The 18419-nt window shown below is 39.6% G+C and overlaps 1 protein-coding gene across 1 annotated transcript; it reads right to left on the reverse strand.

Moving 5' to 3' along the window:
- Positions 1-13986: 13986 nt before the first annotated feature.
- Positions 13987-17850, reverse strand: LOC131687415 (uncharacterized protein K02A2.6-like). The gene has a single exon (XM_058971496.1). It carries the CDS (start codon positions 17848-17850, stop codon positions 13987-13989), a length of 3864 nt encoding a protein of 1287 aa, XP_058827479.1.
- Positions 17851-18419: the final 569 nt, after the last annotated feature.

Raw genomic sequence — 18419 nt, forward strand, 5'->3', positions numbered from 1 at the left:
TTGTTGAAATGATCGTTCAATGCCCATACCGAAAAACGTTTCCATTGGTCAGAATGCCTACCAGCGTATGATAGCTGCAAACATGAGGACAACAAGGTTATCGCTTTCGAATGGAACAATTATTTATTATTCGAGTTCAAGTTCCATTACAGCAAAAGTTTCGTCGATTGACGATTATCGCATTGTCGTTGATTTAGCCGGCAAATGCAAAACAGTGCTCGGCACTGACGATAAGGAGTAAGAAGGATTTGATAGGAGTAATAACAATGCAGAGCATTATACATTCTGGAAGAATATCAGGGAGGAGAAATTATATGTAAATTTATATTATATCCCGAGTTGCCATCATTTTTGCACCGCAATAAAGCTTTCTGCAACTGCTGTCTTGTTCTAATTGGCAGGACATAAGTAGGCAGCGAATGATAAATTGCATAGTCAATTTATTTACTTTTTCGGAAGGATAAGTAATTAGTATGTTGTGAATATATATGTGTCGCCGGTGCCGTGTGTTATGGTGGTACCGGACGGAACCGTTGGTCAGCAAACCGTCCTTGTCGTACTGGTCATAGATGCGACGTTTTTTCTCATCTGATAGCACTTGACATGTTTCGGAGATCTGTCTTAACGCTCTCTACTTAGCGCAGGATACGCGAAACCGCTGCTAGAATTCCTAGCTGCTGCTACTCTATCAGTCTTTCTCTCGACTGAGGACTACAATTTCGGTCGACTAAATTGTGCTATGAAAATTGTACTTCCTGGAATTTCACCTAACGAGATCAATTCATTGTGAGGAATTTCGCTGCGTTCCAATATTGCTTGCCTCTGTAGGTGATGATGTGTGTGTATTCACTTCGGCAGCCAGGTCTTATGTTTTGGGTAATTTTGCTATCTTATTCTGCTGAATAAATCATCTGGCTAAAGCCTCTACGTTATACTATGGTCACTTTAAAAACGCATTGCTATTTAATCATGTAGCTGTTGGCAAGTCAGTCCTGGCACTGTTCTCGACTAATCCTGGCACTATACCGCTGACGTCGCACTTATTACGGTGATCAAACTTGGCGAGAGCGGCAGTGGTTTCGTCGGAATTGTTCACTCGACAAGCAGGAAGTGCAAGGACTCTGCTACTTATGCCTGAGCCCCTCGTTGAAACCTTCGTCCTGTCGGAGTGTTAGCTTCGTCCGATACCGGAGCGTATTGCTGAACCGAAGCAGTCTGCTACTGGTGCTGCTTCCTTCGAATCGGAATCGCTGAATATTCCCGTTAGCCGAATGTCCAACGTGGCCGAAGGCAAACCGATTGCAGCAACACCACCAACCGTAGCTGAAATTTTGGCCTTTAATCCAAGTCCCTGCTATTGACATAGCGACAGACGAGTGCGGTGCAGGTTGGACCATCGGTTGACTCGGTGCCGGACAGGGCGAAACAGCTGCAACAGGAGCGGACCTAGTATGGGGTGTAAAGGTCATCATTTGCCATAGATCACCAAAATGCTCTGCGACTAACATTGTGAACAAAACAAACCAAATGAAATTGATCGCAACAACGATAAAATAATCTAAATTCTACCCAAGCATTTGAAAATGAGAATAAGGCAAAAGGAGTTTTGGTCGAATTCATCATAATTCTATTTAAAAATTGAATACTGTTTTATTTAGTTTGATTGCGCATATTGTTTACATCAGACACACCCCTTAAATCATTGAGTACGTATTTCACTGCCTTTATAATCCTTTTGGAATCAGTTACAATAATCCTTTATAATCATTTTATAAAAAGTGTATTGCTAGTTAGGACTTTTATATCAGCCGGGCTCTTTTATAATTTGTTATAAAATCATTATCAAAATTCTTCATAATCCATTGTTGCGTTATGTTTATATACATGGCCAGATAGATAGTTTTAACTGGGACGGAACGTGTGGATACGAAAAAACCTAATGTTAATTGTAGCCAGGGGGAGCTGTCAAATGCAGCCAAAGGGAACCGTCAAATGCAGTCAGGGGGGACTGTCAAATGTAGCCAGTCCATTTAAAATACGTGAGGAAGAAAGAGTGGCTATGCAAGACAAGAGATAAAATGAACAGAAAAAAGAAAAAGAAAACATCTATCCACAGGTTCTGTCCCAGGATTTTAATAGAGAACATCAAAATTCGATTTGTTTGCATTTGGCAGTAGGCCTTTTTCAAATGTTTGGCTAGAAATTCCTTGCTTCTTCAATTAATCATGTACAAGAAAAGTAAAAATGTTAAATTTAACGGAACAATGTATGATGCCGACATCAATTAAAAAATACAGCTGAGCGACCTTGTTGGGAAAGTGTTAACATTTGGCAACGAACCAAACCAAGTTTCTCATACTATGATCGAATCAACAAAAATTCAAAGATCATGTAAACAATCTCTTTGAACTGTCAAAAAAGTGAGGTTAAACATTACCATGCAACCAAAGAGAATAGGGAAAGAGACGAATAGTGTGAAGCCAAAATTACCTTATTGAGCAGACCAATCGTGCAATGTAAATAAACATTACTCCATGCCTGAGTTGGAGGAGATAAGTATTGTACATCTATTAAAAAAGAAATTTCAATTTTCGTCAGAATTTGATTCAATTGCGATTGTGAGGTGCATTCTAGAGTATATGTATGAGTAAAAACAAGCATTAGAATTATTTCATCTCTTTGTTTCAAAATGCGCATCGTTTGATAAACAAATCCAACGATCGACATACGGTTTGTTTTCAAAATATAATAGGAGTCATTTAAAGTGCTGCCTGTGGAAGCGGTTGCCAAAATTCTAGTGTTGAAATCACCATAAAGGGAGTGTTGCCGTTTTGACTGATTTTCACTCTTCGTCTCTTTCCCTATTCTCTTTGCATGCAACGTTCTCCGGCTGGATGTTGTTGGCTCGAATCAAAACTTGTCGAAAGTAAACAAAGTTCATTTCATATCGTCAACCTGGCGCCCAGGTGGTGAAATCAACGGGGTGCTGGAGCGTTGCCAAAAAAATTTTATTTCCAGATTAAATTTTACTAAACTTCCCAGTTTTAACTCAGCCGAAATGCTGGCTGGATCTAATTCGTATTCCGGCTCCGGTGAAACAACCGATTCAAGTTAGAATGTTTAAGGGGTACCATTTCGATGTGGCTTAGCCGCATAACCGAGGCCCGTGCGAGGTGGCCACCGACCCGCCGTCGGAAGCAAGCGAACCTGTGATCCACTCGTTTGCCCGGCTTACTCAAACATAGGGGCTATCCCTAGTTTAAGTCCGACTGAGCGGTAGCGAAGTCGGACAGCACGCGCAAAAGCGATGTGGCGTAGCCACATTGGGTGCTGGACACAAAATAAAATTGGCAACGCTAGCAAAAGGTAAACACAAATGAACACTCCGGATGGACCTATCGTCAATTGACATTTCGACGAGTTTTGATTCGAGCCAATAATATGGGCCCACGTTCTCCACCGAGAGGTTCACTTTAGTTTGTTTACATAATCAATGAACTTTGTACCGCGACTCACCACTTCATTTGCCGCGTTGCCAGGAAGCCAAGCAAAAATATACAAAACAGTACTGCCCAAACACATTTTGAGTCCCACCATTCTTGCAAAGGTGAAATAAATACTCAACATTCTTGCATTTTTCAAATTTAAAAAAATCATTAAAAAATCACGATAGCTCTAAAAAGTCTCATTTCAGCGGAAATATTCTTAAAAATGTGTAGTCTTTTGAATAAAAATAAGAAAAAAGGGGGTTAGGTCGGACGAGAAAGGTCTATTGTCAAACATGAACTTTATTCACCATGAGTTCATTCGTGTCGTCATCTTGTAGAACTCAATAGCTTTTGATTATTTATTATTCAAAGAAACTGAAAAAGAACCCGACAAGATATTAAATTTGATTGTTAAAATTTATTGATTTAAATATTTTTATTATTTTTAGGCGTTATTCCTGAAGATACATATTCAAGGTTCCTACGGACACTGAAAAAACGTTCTGAACTGTCGTTATCTGAATCTTCTTTCAGTACAGTAAAATAAATTCGAGATTTAAAATACAGGCTGCCTAAAATTGCCCATAGGGTTGCCACCCCTCCGGGTTTGACCCGGAGACTCCGGTTTTCGGGAGCGATCTCCGGGTCTCCGGGTTTTACATCAATTTCTCCGGGTTTGGTAGGAAGAAGCATAGGTTAAATTTTTTGGAATTGATTGATTCTTTACAAATTATTTAAAAAGTCTAAATTAACTATTACTCTGGTTCAGATTTATTTTTCCCTACTAACCCTTCGTTTCAAGGTGGCGAAGAGTTCACCCAATATTGCTAATTTCTTTCACAAAGCAATGAAAATGAAAAACAAATAAAATTTACTACAAATTAACCTTCTGGAAGTCGCGCTAGTGCACTGAGTGCACGCTGCTCTGAAAATCTAGCGAAATCGTCTTAGGGGACCAGCGGCTGCTCGTTCGGTAAGCCAAATGCGCGACTTCCGGAGGGTTAAGGAAAGTAATATTTCGCTATGTGCTACAATTGAAATGTTGCATTCCACTAAGTCGCTCAAAATGGTGTAAAAAAGTTATTTTACTGCAATTTTACCAAATCATTTCACTCTTAATGGTGCTTATCACCAGCTGCACTAAGGTCTGGCAGATTTGTTCTAATCCAATTGACTAGGTCAACATCAAACGAGTTCTTGCGGTGTTGTTGCTACTCCAGCAGCGATCCTTAACTGGGCTAGGGAGGTGAGTTTTGCCCCTTTGTTGCGAAATTAAAATTTGTTGATGACGAATAACCGACACCACATAGTGTGATGTCGCAGCTCTGTCTCCTTTGCTCTCCTTCTTCTGTTAGTTGTGGAGGAGAGCAATGCTCGTTCGACCTCCACAGTGAGAGTAGCTGGTGCTTTTGTATTCTTGGCACTTAGTCGGGTAAGTGAAATACTACACCACATTAAACGGATAAAACCGTTCTCAAGCGAGAAAAATTTACAGTTTTACTTTAACGTGGTAATAAAAAGCGATTAAAGTCCTCTAAAATACCTAGCAATCGCTTTGATTCCAATTTCTGTCTCGTTCCACTCAAAATCCACCACCACCAGATCAGTGAAAATCTCCGGGTCAAAGCCTCTCCAGAGGTGGCAACCCTAATTGCCCACATTGTATGTAGTTGGGAGTAATTAGATCTACGATACAAAGCGTGAGTAATGTAAACTCGAATGTAACATTTGGATATGGCATTGCCACCTTTGAACCTAAAATCCAACAATAGAGCCCATGTACGACTTGTGATGATTTTTCATCACATGATTTTTCGCTAAATATTTGTGCAATTTGAAAGACTGCAGGTGATGTGCAATCCAAAACTAGGTACTTCTTTATCCCAAACTATAAAAACCACCTTTCGAGAATTTTAAAACGAAAAACTCGATCATGTTTAGTATTTTGAGGGTTAATACTACTTGTAGGTTGATAGTGGTTTCTCCTACCATCCCGGAAGATCAGATCTTAACATGCGCCAAGGAAAATACGATTACCTGGATAATTTTCTGCCTCTCGGAGATGGTGATATTTGAAACACAGGCAGCCGTAAGCTATCAAATCGTTCTGATTTGGCCTTATTTTAGCAAACGGTATATATCGGAATATCGTAAATCTAACGAGCTAGTTCCTTTTGCCGTAGATGTATTACTAGTGTAAGAAAGCTCAATATCCTTTTATGAAACGCTACCATAGAGGGCCCCAATTTCGTAGCTTTATTCACCCTGACAAACGGCTGAGCCACTGAACGATGGTCCATTTGGTATCCCTGGTGTCAGCTCCCTCTGTAACCACCCAGTGTGATTATTTAATCATCGCTGTTTTCCAGCAGAAAGCCAGCGGTTCGTACATGCTCCGATCTTTTATTCAGCACTAATTAAATCGTTTCATTTCGACCAGTGCAGCTGATCGTTGTTGTTCGAATTAGACACGATTTTGGTAAATACGCGATGCATAGCAAAACTGTGATATTTAGTTTAATATTTAATCTATCGGTTTTTTCACATCTTCCGGAACATGTACGCCAACCATCGATGCCCGGTGTACGTACTTTGGATCTGCTGAAACCTGTACCAAAGTACCATCTGACGTATACATCGAAATACTGCTCTTTTCATATGAAGCAGTAGGTAGTGAAGCAATGACAATTCGCCACATGAGAGTCGTCGTTCGGCCCAGTGGGGGACCACATGCTTATCCAAACTGAGCATTTCTTTGCAAAGCTACCAAAGCTCTCATTTATCCGTCGATCAGAGCCAGAGTACTTATTTTCACAGTCGATCATTATTGATTCATGAGAACGCTAATAACACAGTAATCAGCTGTTCTTGGAAAACACGCAGCTGTTGAGGATTCTACTAGTCATGCGTGGTATCGTTGATTGAATCTAGGTGAATTCTACATCCTGGTCGGGCCGTAAACTGTTAGGAGACTATTTTTGTTTTATCATGAAGTCCCCAATGAATGTGTTCGTTGAGGTTGATCTGACAAAGTTGATAGCGATTCAACCGAATCCATCCAAAGAACCTTGCCTTTGAAACATGCAGCCCGGGGACAACTTGACAACTCCCATATATTGAACTCAAAGAGAATAGGGAAAGAGACGAAGAGTGAAAATCAGTCAAAACGGCAACACTCCCTTTATGGTGATTTCAACACTAGAATTTTGGCAACCGCTTCCATAGGCAGCACTTTAAATGACTCCTATTATATTTTGAAAACAAACCGTATGTCGATCGTTGGATTTGTTTATCAAACGATGCGCATTTTGAAACAAAGAGATGAAATAATTCTAATGCTTGTTTTTACTCATACATATACTCTAGAATGCACCTCACAATCGCAATTGAATTAAATTCTGACGAAAATTGAAATTTCTTTTTTAATAGATGTACAATACTTATCTCCTCCAACTCAGGCATGGAGTAATGTTTATTTACATTGCACGATTGGTCTGCTCAATAAGGTAATTTTGGCTTCACACTATTCGTCTCTTTCCCTATTCTCTTTGATTGAACTCATAAGCAAATTTTGTGGTGATTTGGTGATGTCATGGCGGCTCTATTATTTTCTATAGCTGTAAAAAATGAACAATTTAAGCATTTCTATCACCAAATTTATTTCGTTGTTCAAATTAAAAACTGTCCATACCTTAACAGAAACATAGATTCCATTTTGGATCTAAAAAATCCAAGAAAAATAAATTGATTTTCAGAAATACAAGAAGATGGCTTTCAAAATCGAGCCACTTCCACTTATATTGAAATTTCCGAAAATCTTCGAGATCGAATCAACATGAAATCCTCCGATAGACGCCGTTCAATTAGTTTTCTGTCGGGCTGGAGCTGAGTAATATGCGAAATGAATTATGAAGGAATCCGTACCAAAACCATCGCAAAATCTTTTGGACAGAATTATTGCAAAAGTCGAATAAAACTCTGGCAAGAGTCGAACATAATTGTATATGGGGCCGTACACAAATGACGTAGCTTTTTTCGGCGATTTTTGACCCCTCCTTCCCCCTCGTAGCATTTGGTCACTAAATTCTAACCTCCCCCTCGTAAATAACGTAGTATTTACCTACCCCCCTCCCCCTCGTACCATGCAAAGCGCCCGGGTGATGAAAAAAAATACATGTTTTTCAATTATTTTAAATACATGTCCTTTCAAAATGTTTGACGACTTTTATCAACATTTTCATTATAACAACAAATTGCGTGCAAAATAAGCCCATTTCATCACAAATATAGTGTTGATTGTTTTGATTGGAATTTTATAAGGGGAGCATAAAGAGAAGTTCTCTCAGTTCACAATCCTGCAGCTGCCAATGATTCTAAGAAGCATACGGTCATCTAAATTACTAAATTTTGTTTGGTTGAATACGAAGTGAAAATTTAATTTAGCTCCCAAACTAAGTCTAATAGCACAGAGAACAGACGTCCATCTTCAGCATTCAACTTGTGTAAAATCTCTAACGGTTTCGAAGGTAGTTTGGATATCTAAACCAGGTGCGCTACTGTCGTCATGTTTTTTTGTGGCTGAGTGCGACAGAATTGACAGCGGTTATTCCTCTACCCAGTCAAACTAATCCGGGACCGATTCGGACTTCCAGCATGAATTCCAGCTCAAATGCGTCAACCGATAGAGTCGGAATCGGTTGTTTTCTTTGAGCTAGATTCCATGCTGAATCCATCCAGGATTTCGAACCGGTTCCGGAATCGATTTGACAGATAGTTGGGATAGGTTGGTGTGGCGGCGCTAGTGTTTTTAGTATATTAATTCAAATGTTTACACACGTTTTTTAAATATTTTTGTTCGATCATGGATGTCTGTTCTCTGTGCTAATAGTTAGCAACATTAACTAACTAATGTAGCACGTTTAATCCGCATTCAAAATCTTTTCGTATTTTTTGTGAACTTGTAATTCCGCGAATCGTAAAATTTACCTTGTGAAAAACCGCATCAAAAGTAACTTGTTTGAATTTAAATTTATAATAATGGAATTATGGAGGATCATTAAATTGTTTTCTCTAAACAATGGGTTTTAAACTTAATGCTACGTCGCACAACTTCTGACTCTACCCTCCCCCTCGTCACACTTCGTCACAAATTTGGTACACCCTCCCTACCCCCCAAAATGCTGAGTTATTTATGCATGGCCCCTATTCCTGGCAGCATTCTAAAACCGGGCACTACCGGTTTGCTGCCAGAATTCTGCTAAAAGCGCACAAATTCTATCCAAAACCAATTTTGCTGACTATGTAGAAAATCCGACATATTTCGTTTATATTCCCAAACAAAATTCTAGAATTCTTAACGTTCTTAATTAATTTGAAACAAGATGTCAAATGTTCTCGAATTGTTAGGCTTGGTGATTTACTTTCATTGGCCAAAATGATTTTCATTCATATTTCTCGGGCACAAATGATTTACCGATTACACACTTCACACAAACAAAAAAAAAACAACGACTTCCAATTAAAATTATTAAAAAGATTTATGTACCTTGCTGACAGTTTCCAGTTAGGGATAAATTTATTCTCTAATAATTGTTTTCTTCATCCACATTTTGGAATACGCTTTTTCTAAATGTTGTTCTTGCTGCATTGACGGCGTTCATAACACACGTAACGAAACACGCTTTTCTCTTGAAACTATTTCGTTTCGTTCTGCGTGGTACTCGTACGGAGAAGGCATACTAGCGCCACCATCAAATTAGTGGTACATATATGAAACAAGCACTATCTGTCAAGTTGTCCCCGGGCTGGAAACATGTCACGAAACAAAATTACTTTAGGGAAAATTACTCATGTTGCCCAGTGTTGCACATGGCGGTAATAGAAGGAGAAATTCCTGGCGAATTCATTCACTATAGCGCCTCATCCTCTCAACTGAAAAAGAGACAACGTACATAAACAAGATATATGCATCAGAAAGAATCAATACCATGTTCAATGCCGTTTTTTATGTTCTGCTTAATCCTGTAAGTTTTTTTTGTTAGAGTCGATCTCAGACAAAGATAAAAGAGATTTGTCTGTTGGTTATTAACAAAACACTATAAACTCTTGTTCCGGTTTCAAATTTTCGATGGGGTTGAACTTGTCGCTAGGAAATGTAAACAAATATAATGAAAAAAAAATTCAACATAGCACACTTTGATCGAACAGCGTTTCCAGTTTTATTTTTCTTGTAAAATTCTGATCTGTCAATACGAAACAGATGAATAGGGTAGACAAATTTGATTGTTCGGTGAGTCAAAAAATTATGATACTTTTGTATGGTACCTTGGCGTATTTTATTTGTATTTGGCATAACTATTCCGAAACAGAAGGGTACCTATCCAGCTTTTTATGTGCCATTATTGGGTCATTAAGCTATATATAGTTTTCCGTTTCATTCGATACATTTTAGGTCCAATATACATAATCAACATTATTTCAAAAAAAAAATTCGTTGTGATACGTAAAATCGATTTTTTTTGTTTTTAAACATAAATCTTATGTAAACTTGGCAACCACACATAGGAAAACTGCGGTTGTTTACAACTGGTCTATCAAGACAACACCCAAAATAAACAAAACTATGTGCATTGAGTTCTTTGCGACCGGTCTCACGAACACTAATGCAGCTTCCTGGTTGAAAACAATCCCATTTACTTTTGCCGTCTTTGTTTATTATTTTCCACCAGCTTGAGATGTAGTATTTGTGTCATGTGGCGTGTACGTACACGAGCCGTAGAAAAGTCTATTGGATGGTGTTTATGTCAAATAAAAATAACCCTGCGGGAAAACCGGGAGTGCATGTATTAATTTTTTCTGACAGGGCATAATTTGATATGTCAAATGCTTCTGATAGTGTCAAATCCAGACTGTCAACATATTTCTCTATTTTAAATTTTAATATTTTCGCGTTTCCTGAGTTGGAGAAAAACATTGTTGCAATCACGAAAATCAGCTTTATCGATGTATGTAATAAAAACCTGTTTTAATCCACCTAGAGGTGCAATTGTGCCTTTCTCATTTCTCCAAACTATGATTTAATAGCTGGTTCGTACAATATAACATTATGGAAATGTCTTTCATTCTTATTACACTTGGTAAGTATATATAAGAGCACCTTTTTGTATTCATCGCGGTATCGGTTTGAATCGGAGTTTTCTATGTGATCGCACTCCACAACCCGTAACTCCGGAGCCGGAAGTCGGATGGAGATGGAATTTAATATCAGTTTCCGGGGACGCAACACCTTTCATTGGAGACTAAGTTGATCAAATCGGTCTAGCCATTTTCGAGAAACCAATATAACCGTTATTCTGAATTTGGATGCTTCCGGATCCGTCGATGGTGGCCAGTGTGGCCAAAGAGACTTTGAATGACTGTTGGTGACCTAGATCTACAAATTCAACAGTTGTGTTTACATTTTGGAAAAAAATCACCTTTTTACATTCATCGCAGAATTCGTTGGAATCGGGATTTGCTGCGTGATTGTACGTATCACCCTGTAATTCAGGAACCAGAACTCGGATCCACACAAAATTCAACAGCAGCTGATGGACCTTTCATTTAAAATCAAGTTTGTCAAAATCGCTTCAGAAAATTCCGGGAAACCGAGGTGGACAAATCAACAAATTTTGTTTTGTAACCATACTCTTCAACTCGTAATCCGGAACAAGATGTCGGTTGAAAATGATATTCAATAGCAACCTAAGGGAATATTATTCCTTTCATTTGAATCTTAGTTTGTAAAAATCGGTTCAGCCATCTCCGAGAAACCGATGTGGACATTTTGTTAACAAATCCGCACATACACACATACAAACATACATACACACAGATATTTTGCGATCTCGGCGAACTGAGTCAAATGTTATATGATACTCGGCCCTCCGGGCCTAGGTTAGAAAGTAGGATTTTGGAGCAATTGCATAACCTTTCTATATGAGAAGGGCAAAAGAATAATATTTAATTAGCTTAATCAGCATGAGTTCAATGTTATCTTCATGTGATTATATTTTGAAACGTTGGTGGAATGGGTTTGAAAGTGGAGGGAATGGGGGGTTAGTAGAGTGGGAGTGGAGGATGCGTCAGAAATCCTTCATCTTTTTTCGGTATACGGGGTGGATGAAGGGAATGCGGACGTGAGGGTTGTCCAAGGGGAGGGGAGTGATGAAGGAGGGAGGTGTAAGGGCAAGGCGGGGGGGGGGGGCTTCAAGCAATACTCAACTGCATATTTTGCCTTCCATTTGAGGCTTGGTTTGAGAAAATCTGTTCAGTCATCACCGAAGAACCGATGTGACTTTAATTGTGGAATATACCCGGAATTCCGGACTTCCGGAATCGTCGATAGTGGACAATATATTCAAAGAATGTTTGATTGGCAATCAGTGACCTAGATCTGCGATTAGAAGTAATTTGGTGACCATTTCAATAGTTTTTAGCCTCTGAGGTATTACGATTGTACCGATTTATATGGGAAATTCCAGTGTATCCTTACTAACACCCCTGTAACTCCGGAAGCAACAGTCAGAACCGAATGAAATTCAGCAGCAGTCAATGGTATTACTGTATCCTTCATTTGAAATCAAGTTTGTAAAAATCGGTAGAGAATTCGTTGGGGAATGGGTGTGATATTAGCTTAGGAACTTGGCGGGTTCCCCGGGGGCGTCATGAACCGTCATAGGTGGCCAATGTGGTCAAAGCTGCTTTAATTGATCATTAGTGATCCAGACCCGCAAACTAGAGTAATGTTACATCAATTTTAATATGTTTTACATCATTTGAACATCATGGTGGTACCAGTTTATATGGAAATTTGCTGTGTGACCGCACTCTTCAACCCGTAACTCCGGAACCGGGAGTCGGATCAACTAAAAATTCAATATCAGCTTATGGGAGCGTTATACCTTTCAGATGAAACTAAGTTTGCGAAAATCGGTTCAGCCATCTCTGAGAAAATTGTGAGTTTAAATGACACACACACACATACACACACATACATACACACAGACATTTGCCGATATCGACGAACTGAATCGAATGGTGTATGACACTCGGCCCTCCGGGCCTCGGTTAAAAGTCGTTTTTTACAGTGATTGCATAGCCTTTCTTTATATGAGAAAGGCAAAAAGATTTGTTTTTCCGCATTTTATGACCCAATGGCGGTCTAAATTGTTCAGTTCGTAATACGTTAAATTGCCCTTTTTTGACAATAATCGTTTGCGCCAGCTTGACAGCAACGCCCAGTTGAAAATGTCGGGCGTTCATTGAACAAACATCCAACTCATTGGACTAACGTAGGATGACTTAATCTCACTGGGCGCTTGACGTAAAAAATTATTGTCAAGAAAGGGCCATAAATGTATTACGAACTGAACAATTTAGACCGCCATTATGGCACGTAAAAAGCTGGATACCCCAATAAAAATATTATACACAAACTTTAACCCATATAGTACAACGATTCCACATATTGTTTGGATGATACCCTGAACAGGTCGTTAGGCTCTTGAATCATAAGATGTTTATTAGGGTAGTTTCTACCATCGTTTCTAATTTTGTTGGTGAAATCATTCATTCACATAATAATCACATGCTTTACATATAACAGTTTAAGCATGTGACAATCACAGAGAATTTATGTACTACATATTTGAAAGCCATTGGTGTCTTATTTGAAATTCATCATTGTAAGTATGAATGTTAATTGCTGCATATGAATCTAATGTGATTAGTTATTTTAAAAATTTATGTGCTTTTTTATGTGAAATGTATGTGATTTTTTGGCTCAGTGTAATCTCACGATGGTCTTTGAATTGTGATGGTAAATATGAAGTGACCGTATCACCACAAAAATGACCGTTATTTAATTTCCATTTTCCTCGGATAGTGTTTCAGTTAACTATCTCTCACAGAAGCCGTGCGAGAGAGAACGCCTTGAAATGTTAGACAGATTGAGTACCATTTATTTTGTATTGAATTCTTTACGGTGACGTCATAAATGAACTAAGTGTTCCTTTTTGACAGTTCGCCTGTAGTGTTTACATGGAAAAATTCTTTACTATTTGCTTCGAGCGAATCTAGTCATCCACAATTTTTTCTAAGTCCATGTATACAGTACAATCGAACTGTCAAGAAAAGTGAGGTTAACTGTTTCAGCAAAGAACCTAATTGGTATGGAAAATTAAATATTATCAGTGCATGGTATTCAGGCAGCATGCGGTGCTTTGTTGATTTTTTCTCCACCTTTCAGTTTCTTTTATGTATAGCTATTTGTGTGAAACCGCCTGTTTGTTATTTCTAGCTCGTTGTTTGTAATAAGATGCCCGTCATTGTAAGATAGCTACGAATGAATCAATGTATGTATATTTTCAGATAGTATCTAATACAAAGGTAGGGTACAAGGTTGTTAGTACAAGGTACTATAATAGCAAGGTTAATATATACGTTACATCTTCCTTTCTTAATAATATTCAAATTCATTTAATCTCTTAGGTTTCACTGTGCGTCCTGAGCGCGTCAGTCGAGGTGTTGCCGATACATCTTCTTCGAAGTGTAACGAGCTTTGATTCCGGTTGCTGGTCTCAGCAGCTATTTCGCTTCGATTATCATCAGGATCAACTTCCGCTGGTTGGACGCTTTCTTGAATATTCTCTTCCTTCTGATCACCTCCGCGTAGCTTGCGTAAGTGATGAGTATTCCTTCTTAATGTTCTCTCACCATCGGTCACTATGTACGAACGGTTTTCATCCAGTTGTTTTACTACAGTTCCCGGTGTCCATCTTCGCGATGTTTGGTCCTGTATGAGAACTTTCTCCTGCTTAATAAACTGTGGTGGTTTCATGCTTCCTCTATCTGCGAAATCCTTTTGAATCTCACGTTCACGTTCTAGTAGATGCTGAACATTCTCTGCTACTCTAGGTCTGAGCGCTTCCTGTGTCATCGGCATATTTGATCGCACCAAACGGCCCATAAGTCTTTCATTGGGTGATGGTATAGAACTGCTACGAGGTGTATTCCGCATGTGTAGTAAGGCTAGACGTATGTCAGATTGGTCGTCATTGCATTTTTTTAGCATTGATTTGGCTACTTGCACGTACCGTTCAGCTAATCCGTTTGCTCTGGGAAAATGGGGACTTGAAGTTTGATGTTCAAATCCCCATTTATTACAAAATTGACGAAAATCTGCAGAAACGTACTGAGGACCATTGTCTGTTTCTAGAACTTGGGGAATACCATGAACTGAGAACCATTCCTTCAACTGTTTGATGACCTTTTTGGATGTTGTTTCTGGCATTTGTTTTATGTCGAAAAACCCAGAATAGCTGTCGACGAGGAGAAGATATTCCTTTCCCTTAAAATGGAAAAGGTCTGAGGCAACTCTTTCGAACGGAAGACCTGGGATATCCTTCAGGAGAATGGTATTTTTTGTGTTATTACGTTGATGACGTTGGCAAATCGTACAGGCTTCTACCATATCATGGATGTCACTACCTATGCCTATCCAAAACAACACTTGTCTTGCTCTACGAATACAGCTTTGGATACCCGAATGCCCGCTGTGCACCTTCGCTAGCATAGCTTTTCTTAGCGATTTTGGAATAAGTACTTGATTTGATTTGAATATAAGTCCATCATAGACTGCCATTTCGTCTCGAAAACCCCAGTATTTTCGCAATTCCGGCAACAGTTCGTTTCTCGTTTCCGGCCAGCCTTGGATTATGATTGATTTCAGAGATTGCATCTCAAAGTCCGCTTCGGTGTGGTGCTTAAGCTCCGCGCTAGCGTTTTTGGTTATCTGTAATATCAAAAGTACTTCTAATTGTTCTTCATTGTTAGCAGTGGAAGAGTTATCGACATCACGGCTCAAGATGTCCGGGATCGGAATGTTAGTTCCCTTGATGTACACGACTGTGGGGTCATATTGGGCTACCTCTAATCTTATTCTACGTAGGCGGGGAGGAGCCCTATCAAGAGGTTTTCGGAATATAGATTCTAATGGTTTATGATCAGTTTCAATGGTCAACTTTTTCCCGTATATATATTGATGAAACTTTGAGCAAGCGAACCGTATGGCGGTAGCTTCCTTCTCAATTTGAGGGTAATTCAACTCCGAAGGCGTTAAAGCCTTAGACGCATATGCTACTGGGCGACCCTGTTGTAGTAGTACGGCTCCTAGAGCATGGGAGCTCGCATCTACTGAAAGCGTTACTGGTAGATTCACATCATAATACCTGAGTATTGGTGGTGATTGCATCAGAGTTTTGATTTTCTGGAACGCATTCTCTTGCTCACAACCCCAGTCCCAATCAACATCTTTGGCCAACAGTGATCTTAGCGGAACTGTGACATCTGATAAGTTAGGCACAAACTTTCCCATGTAGGTTATCATTCCTAATGCCCTTTGTAGCTCAGACTTGTTCGAAGGTGTTTTGAGTTTGATAACAGCCTCCAACTTTTCGGGATCTGCTTTCAATCCTCCGTCCGTGACTATATGACCCAAAAATTTTACACTAGATTGATTAAACGAACATTTATCCCTGTTCAGTTTCAGCCCAGCCGAATGCAATCTTTTCACAACTTTCTCCGTTATTTTGGCCAGTTTCTCACTCCTATCAGCGTGAATGAGAATGTCATCCATGGAAATTTCTACCCCTTCAATGCCTTCCAGTGTGTCGTTCATAACTTTTTGAAACACTTCCGGAGCTGAAGCAAGCCCAAAAGGTAACCGCTTGCAGACATATCTTCCCCAAGGAGTACCAAAAGCTAAAAATTTGGACGTTCTTTCTGTAACCCTTATCTGCCAAAACCTCTTTTTACAGTCAAGGATTGTAAAACATTTCGAATTTGTTAATCGGGTCGCTATCTCTTCTACAGTGGTAAGAGGATGGTGCCGTCTCAATAAATTTTTGTTTACCTGCGATGGGTCAATGCAAATGCGTATCTTTTCATTCCGTTTAACCAAAACCATTGCGTTGACAACTGGGGTTGGGGCGTGAATCCTTTCGATAACTCCGAGGCGCTCCATAGAATCCAACTCATTTTTCACTGCTGCTCTGATGCTATGCGGAACGTGACGCGCTGGCGTCGCTTCCCACTGAGGGTTTGAGATCAGGTCAATATCGTACACATAGTCCTTCAGGCAGCCTAGTCCTTCATACAATGTATCATCCAATACATGAACAGCATCCACTCGTGCAATCAATCTTTGAGCAATACACGTTTCTTTACCAAGCACTGGTACTACAGATTCTTCTACTACTTTGAACGTGATAATGCTATCCTTGTTCTTAATTCGGCACACAGGATCAATTTCCCCAAGTACTTGCAACCGATGGTTTGAAAACGACACAAGCCACTTAGTTTTGGATGGCCGTAGACTGATCTTCAGCTGCTTTACTAACCATAATGGAACAACGTTGCAGTGGGCACCCGAGTCTAGCTTTACCGAAAACTTCTTGTTGTGTACTTTCACAATTTCAAACCAATCTTTATCATTTCCTGAACTTTCCACTGAACCGATAAATAATTCGTCCGAGTCTTCATCGGAATCAATTTCATTCTTCTCCGAGTGTTGTATCGAGTGCACTACACTTTTCGATTTGCACATAGCAGCAAAATGATTAGACGATCCACATTTTCTACAAGTTTTACCGAAAGCGGGACAAGATCGCTTCGTGTGCTTTCTTCCACACTTTTTGCACTGGAAAACTTCTTCCTTTTCGTCAGATCGACCACCAATCAACTTTTGCTTCGCCGTTTTCACAATGTCCACTTTGGCTTCCCCAACCAATGCCTTTGATTGCATCGCCGTCAACTCAAAATTACGGCAGAGCTCAATAGTTTTTTGGAGGGTTAAATCGTCGTTTAACAGCTGTGGCACTAAGCTAAGATATTTGATTCCGATTATGATTCGATCTTTTACAAGGGAATCGTGAAGCACACTGAAAGAGCATTTTTTTGCCTGCTCTCTAACTCGCGTAACAAAATTGTCAAACTGTTCATCTTCCCGCTGAACGATTTGATTGAAGTTGTACCGCTCAAACGTGATACACGATTTTGGCGTAAAATACTGATCAAATTTCGCTCTGATTATTTCAACACTTTGTTCTTCTTCCGGACGCAGGCAGAACGTATCGTATATCCGCACACAATCTTCTCCTATCGCGCTCATGAACGTTGCTGCCTGTACCTCCTCCGGCTTATCTGACAGCTGCGTTGCTGTAGCAAACCACAAGTATTGCCGAATCCAGTTTTTCCATTGGGCGGCCATGTTTTCCCCCAACACAATCGGCCTAGGCGGCTTCAAGCCTGCAGATGACGCCATGTTGTCGGATCACGATAGAGATCGCTTTTCTTTTGAAAAATTAATGTTTTCACTCCCGCCGTAGTTCGAACTTTTTACTTTTCCCGTTCAATCAGCCACAAATCTACATTGCTGACTTCATTTATCCGCGATTTCACTAGATTTCTCCATCTGAATCGAAAAAAAATATCACGAGCGTAATCGATTTCTGACACCATGTAAGATAGCTACGAATGAATCAATGTATGTATATTTTCAGATAGTATCTAATACAAAGGTAGGGTACAAGGTTGTTAGTACAAGGTACTATAATAGCAAGGTTAATATATACGTTACAGTCATAACCGTATTTATATTGTTAATAAAATGACGGTCAATTTCCCTCCCTCTCAATAATGATTCCAATGAGTGAGAGATTCAGAAGAGAACCGTTTGACTGTTGTCAATTTATTGGAATGAGAACCGTAACTCAATAAGCATCGCTTACTGCTTTAACTGCTAACCGTTTGGTTCTCTTTTGTCTGGCAGGTTTGCCATCAATACCGTGATGGAGCTCAGCACTGACTTAGACCGCCATTATTGCACGCAAA

The sequence above is a fragment of the Topomyia yanbarensis genome, chromosome 3 (genome assembly GCF_030247195.1).
Source record: "Topomyia yanbarensis strain Yona2022 chromosome 3, ASM3024719v1, whole genome shotgun sequence".
NCBI classification, from domain to species: Eukaryota; Metazoa; Arthropoda; class Insecta; order Diptera; family Culicidae; genus Topomyia; species Topomyia yanbarensis.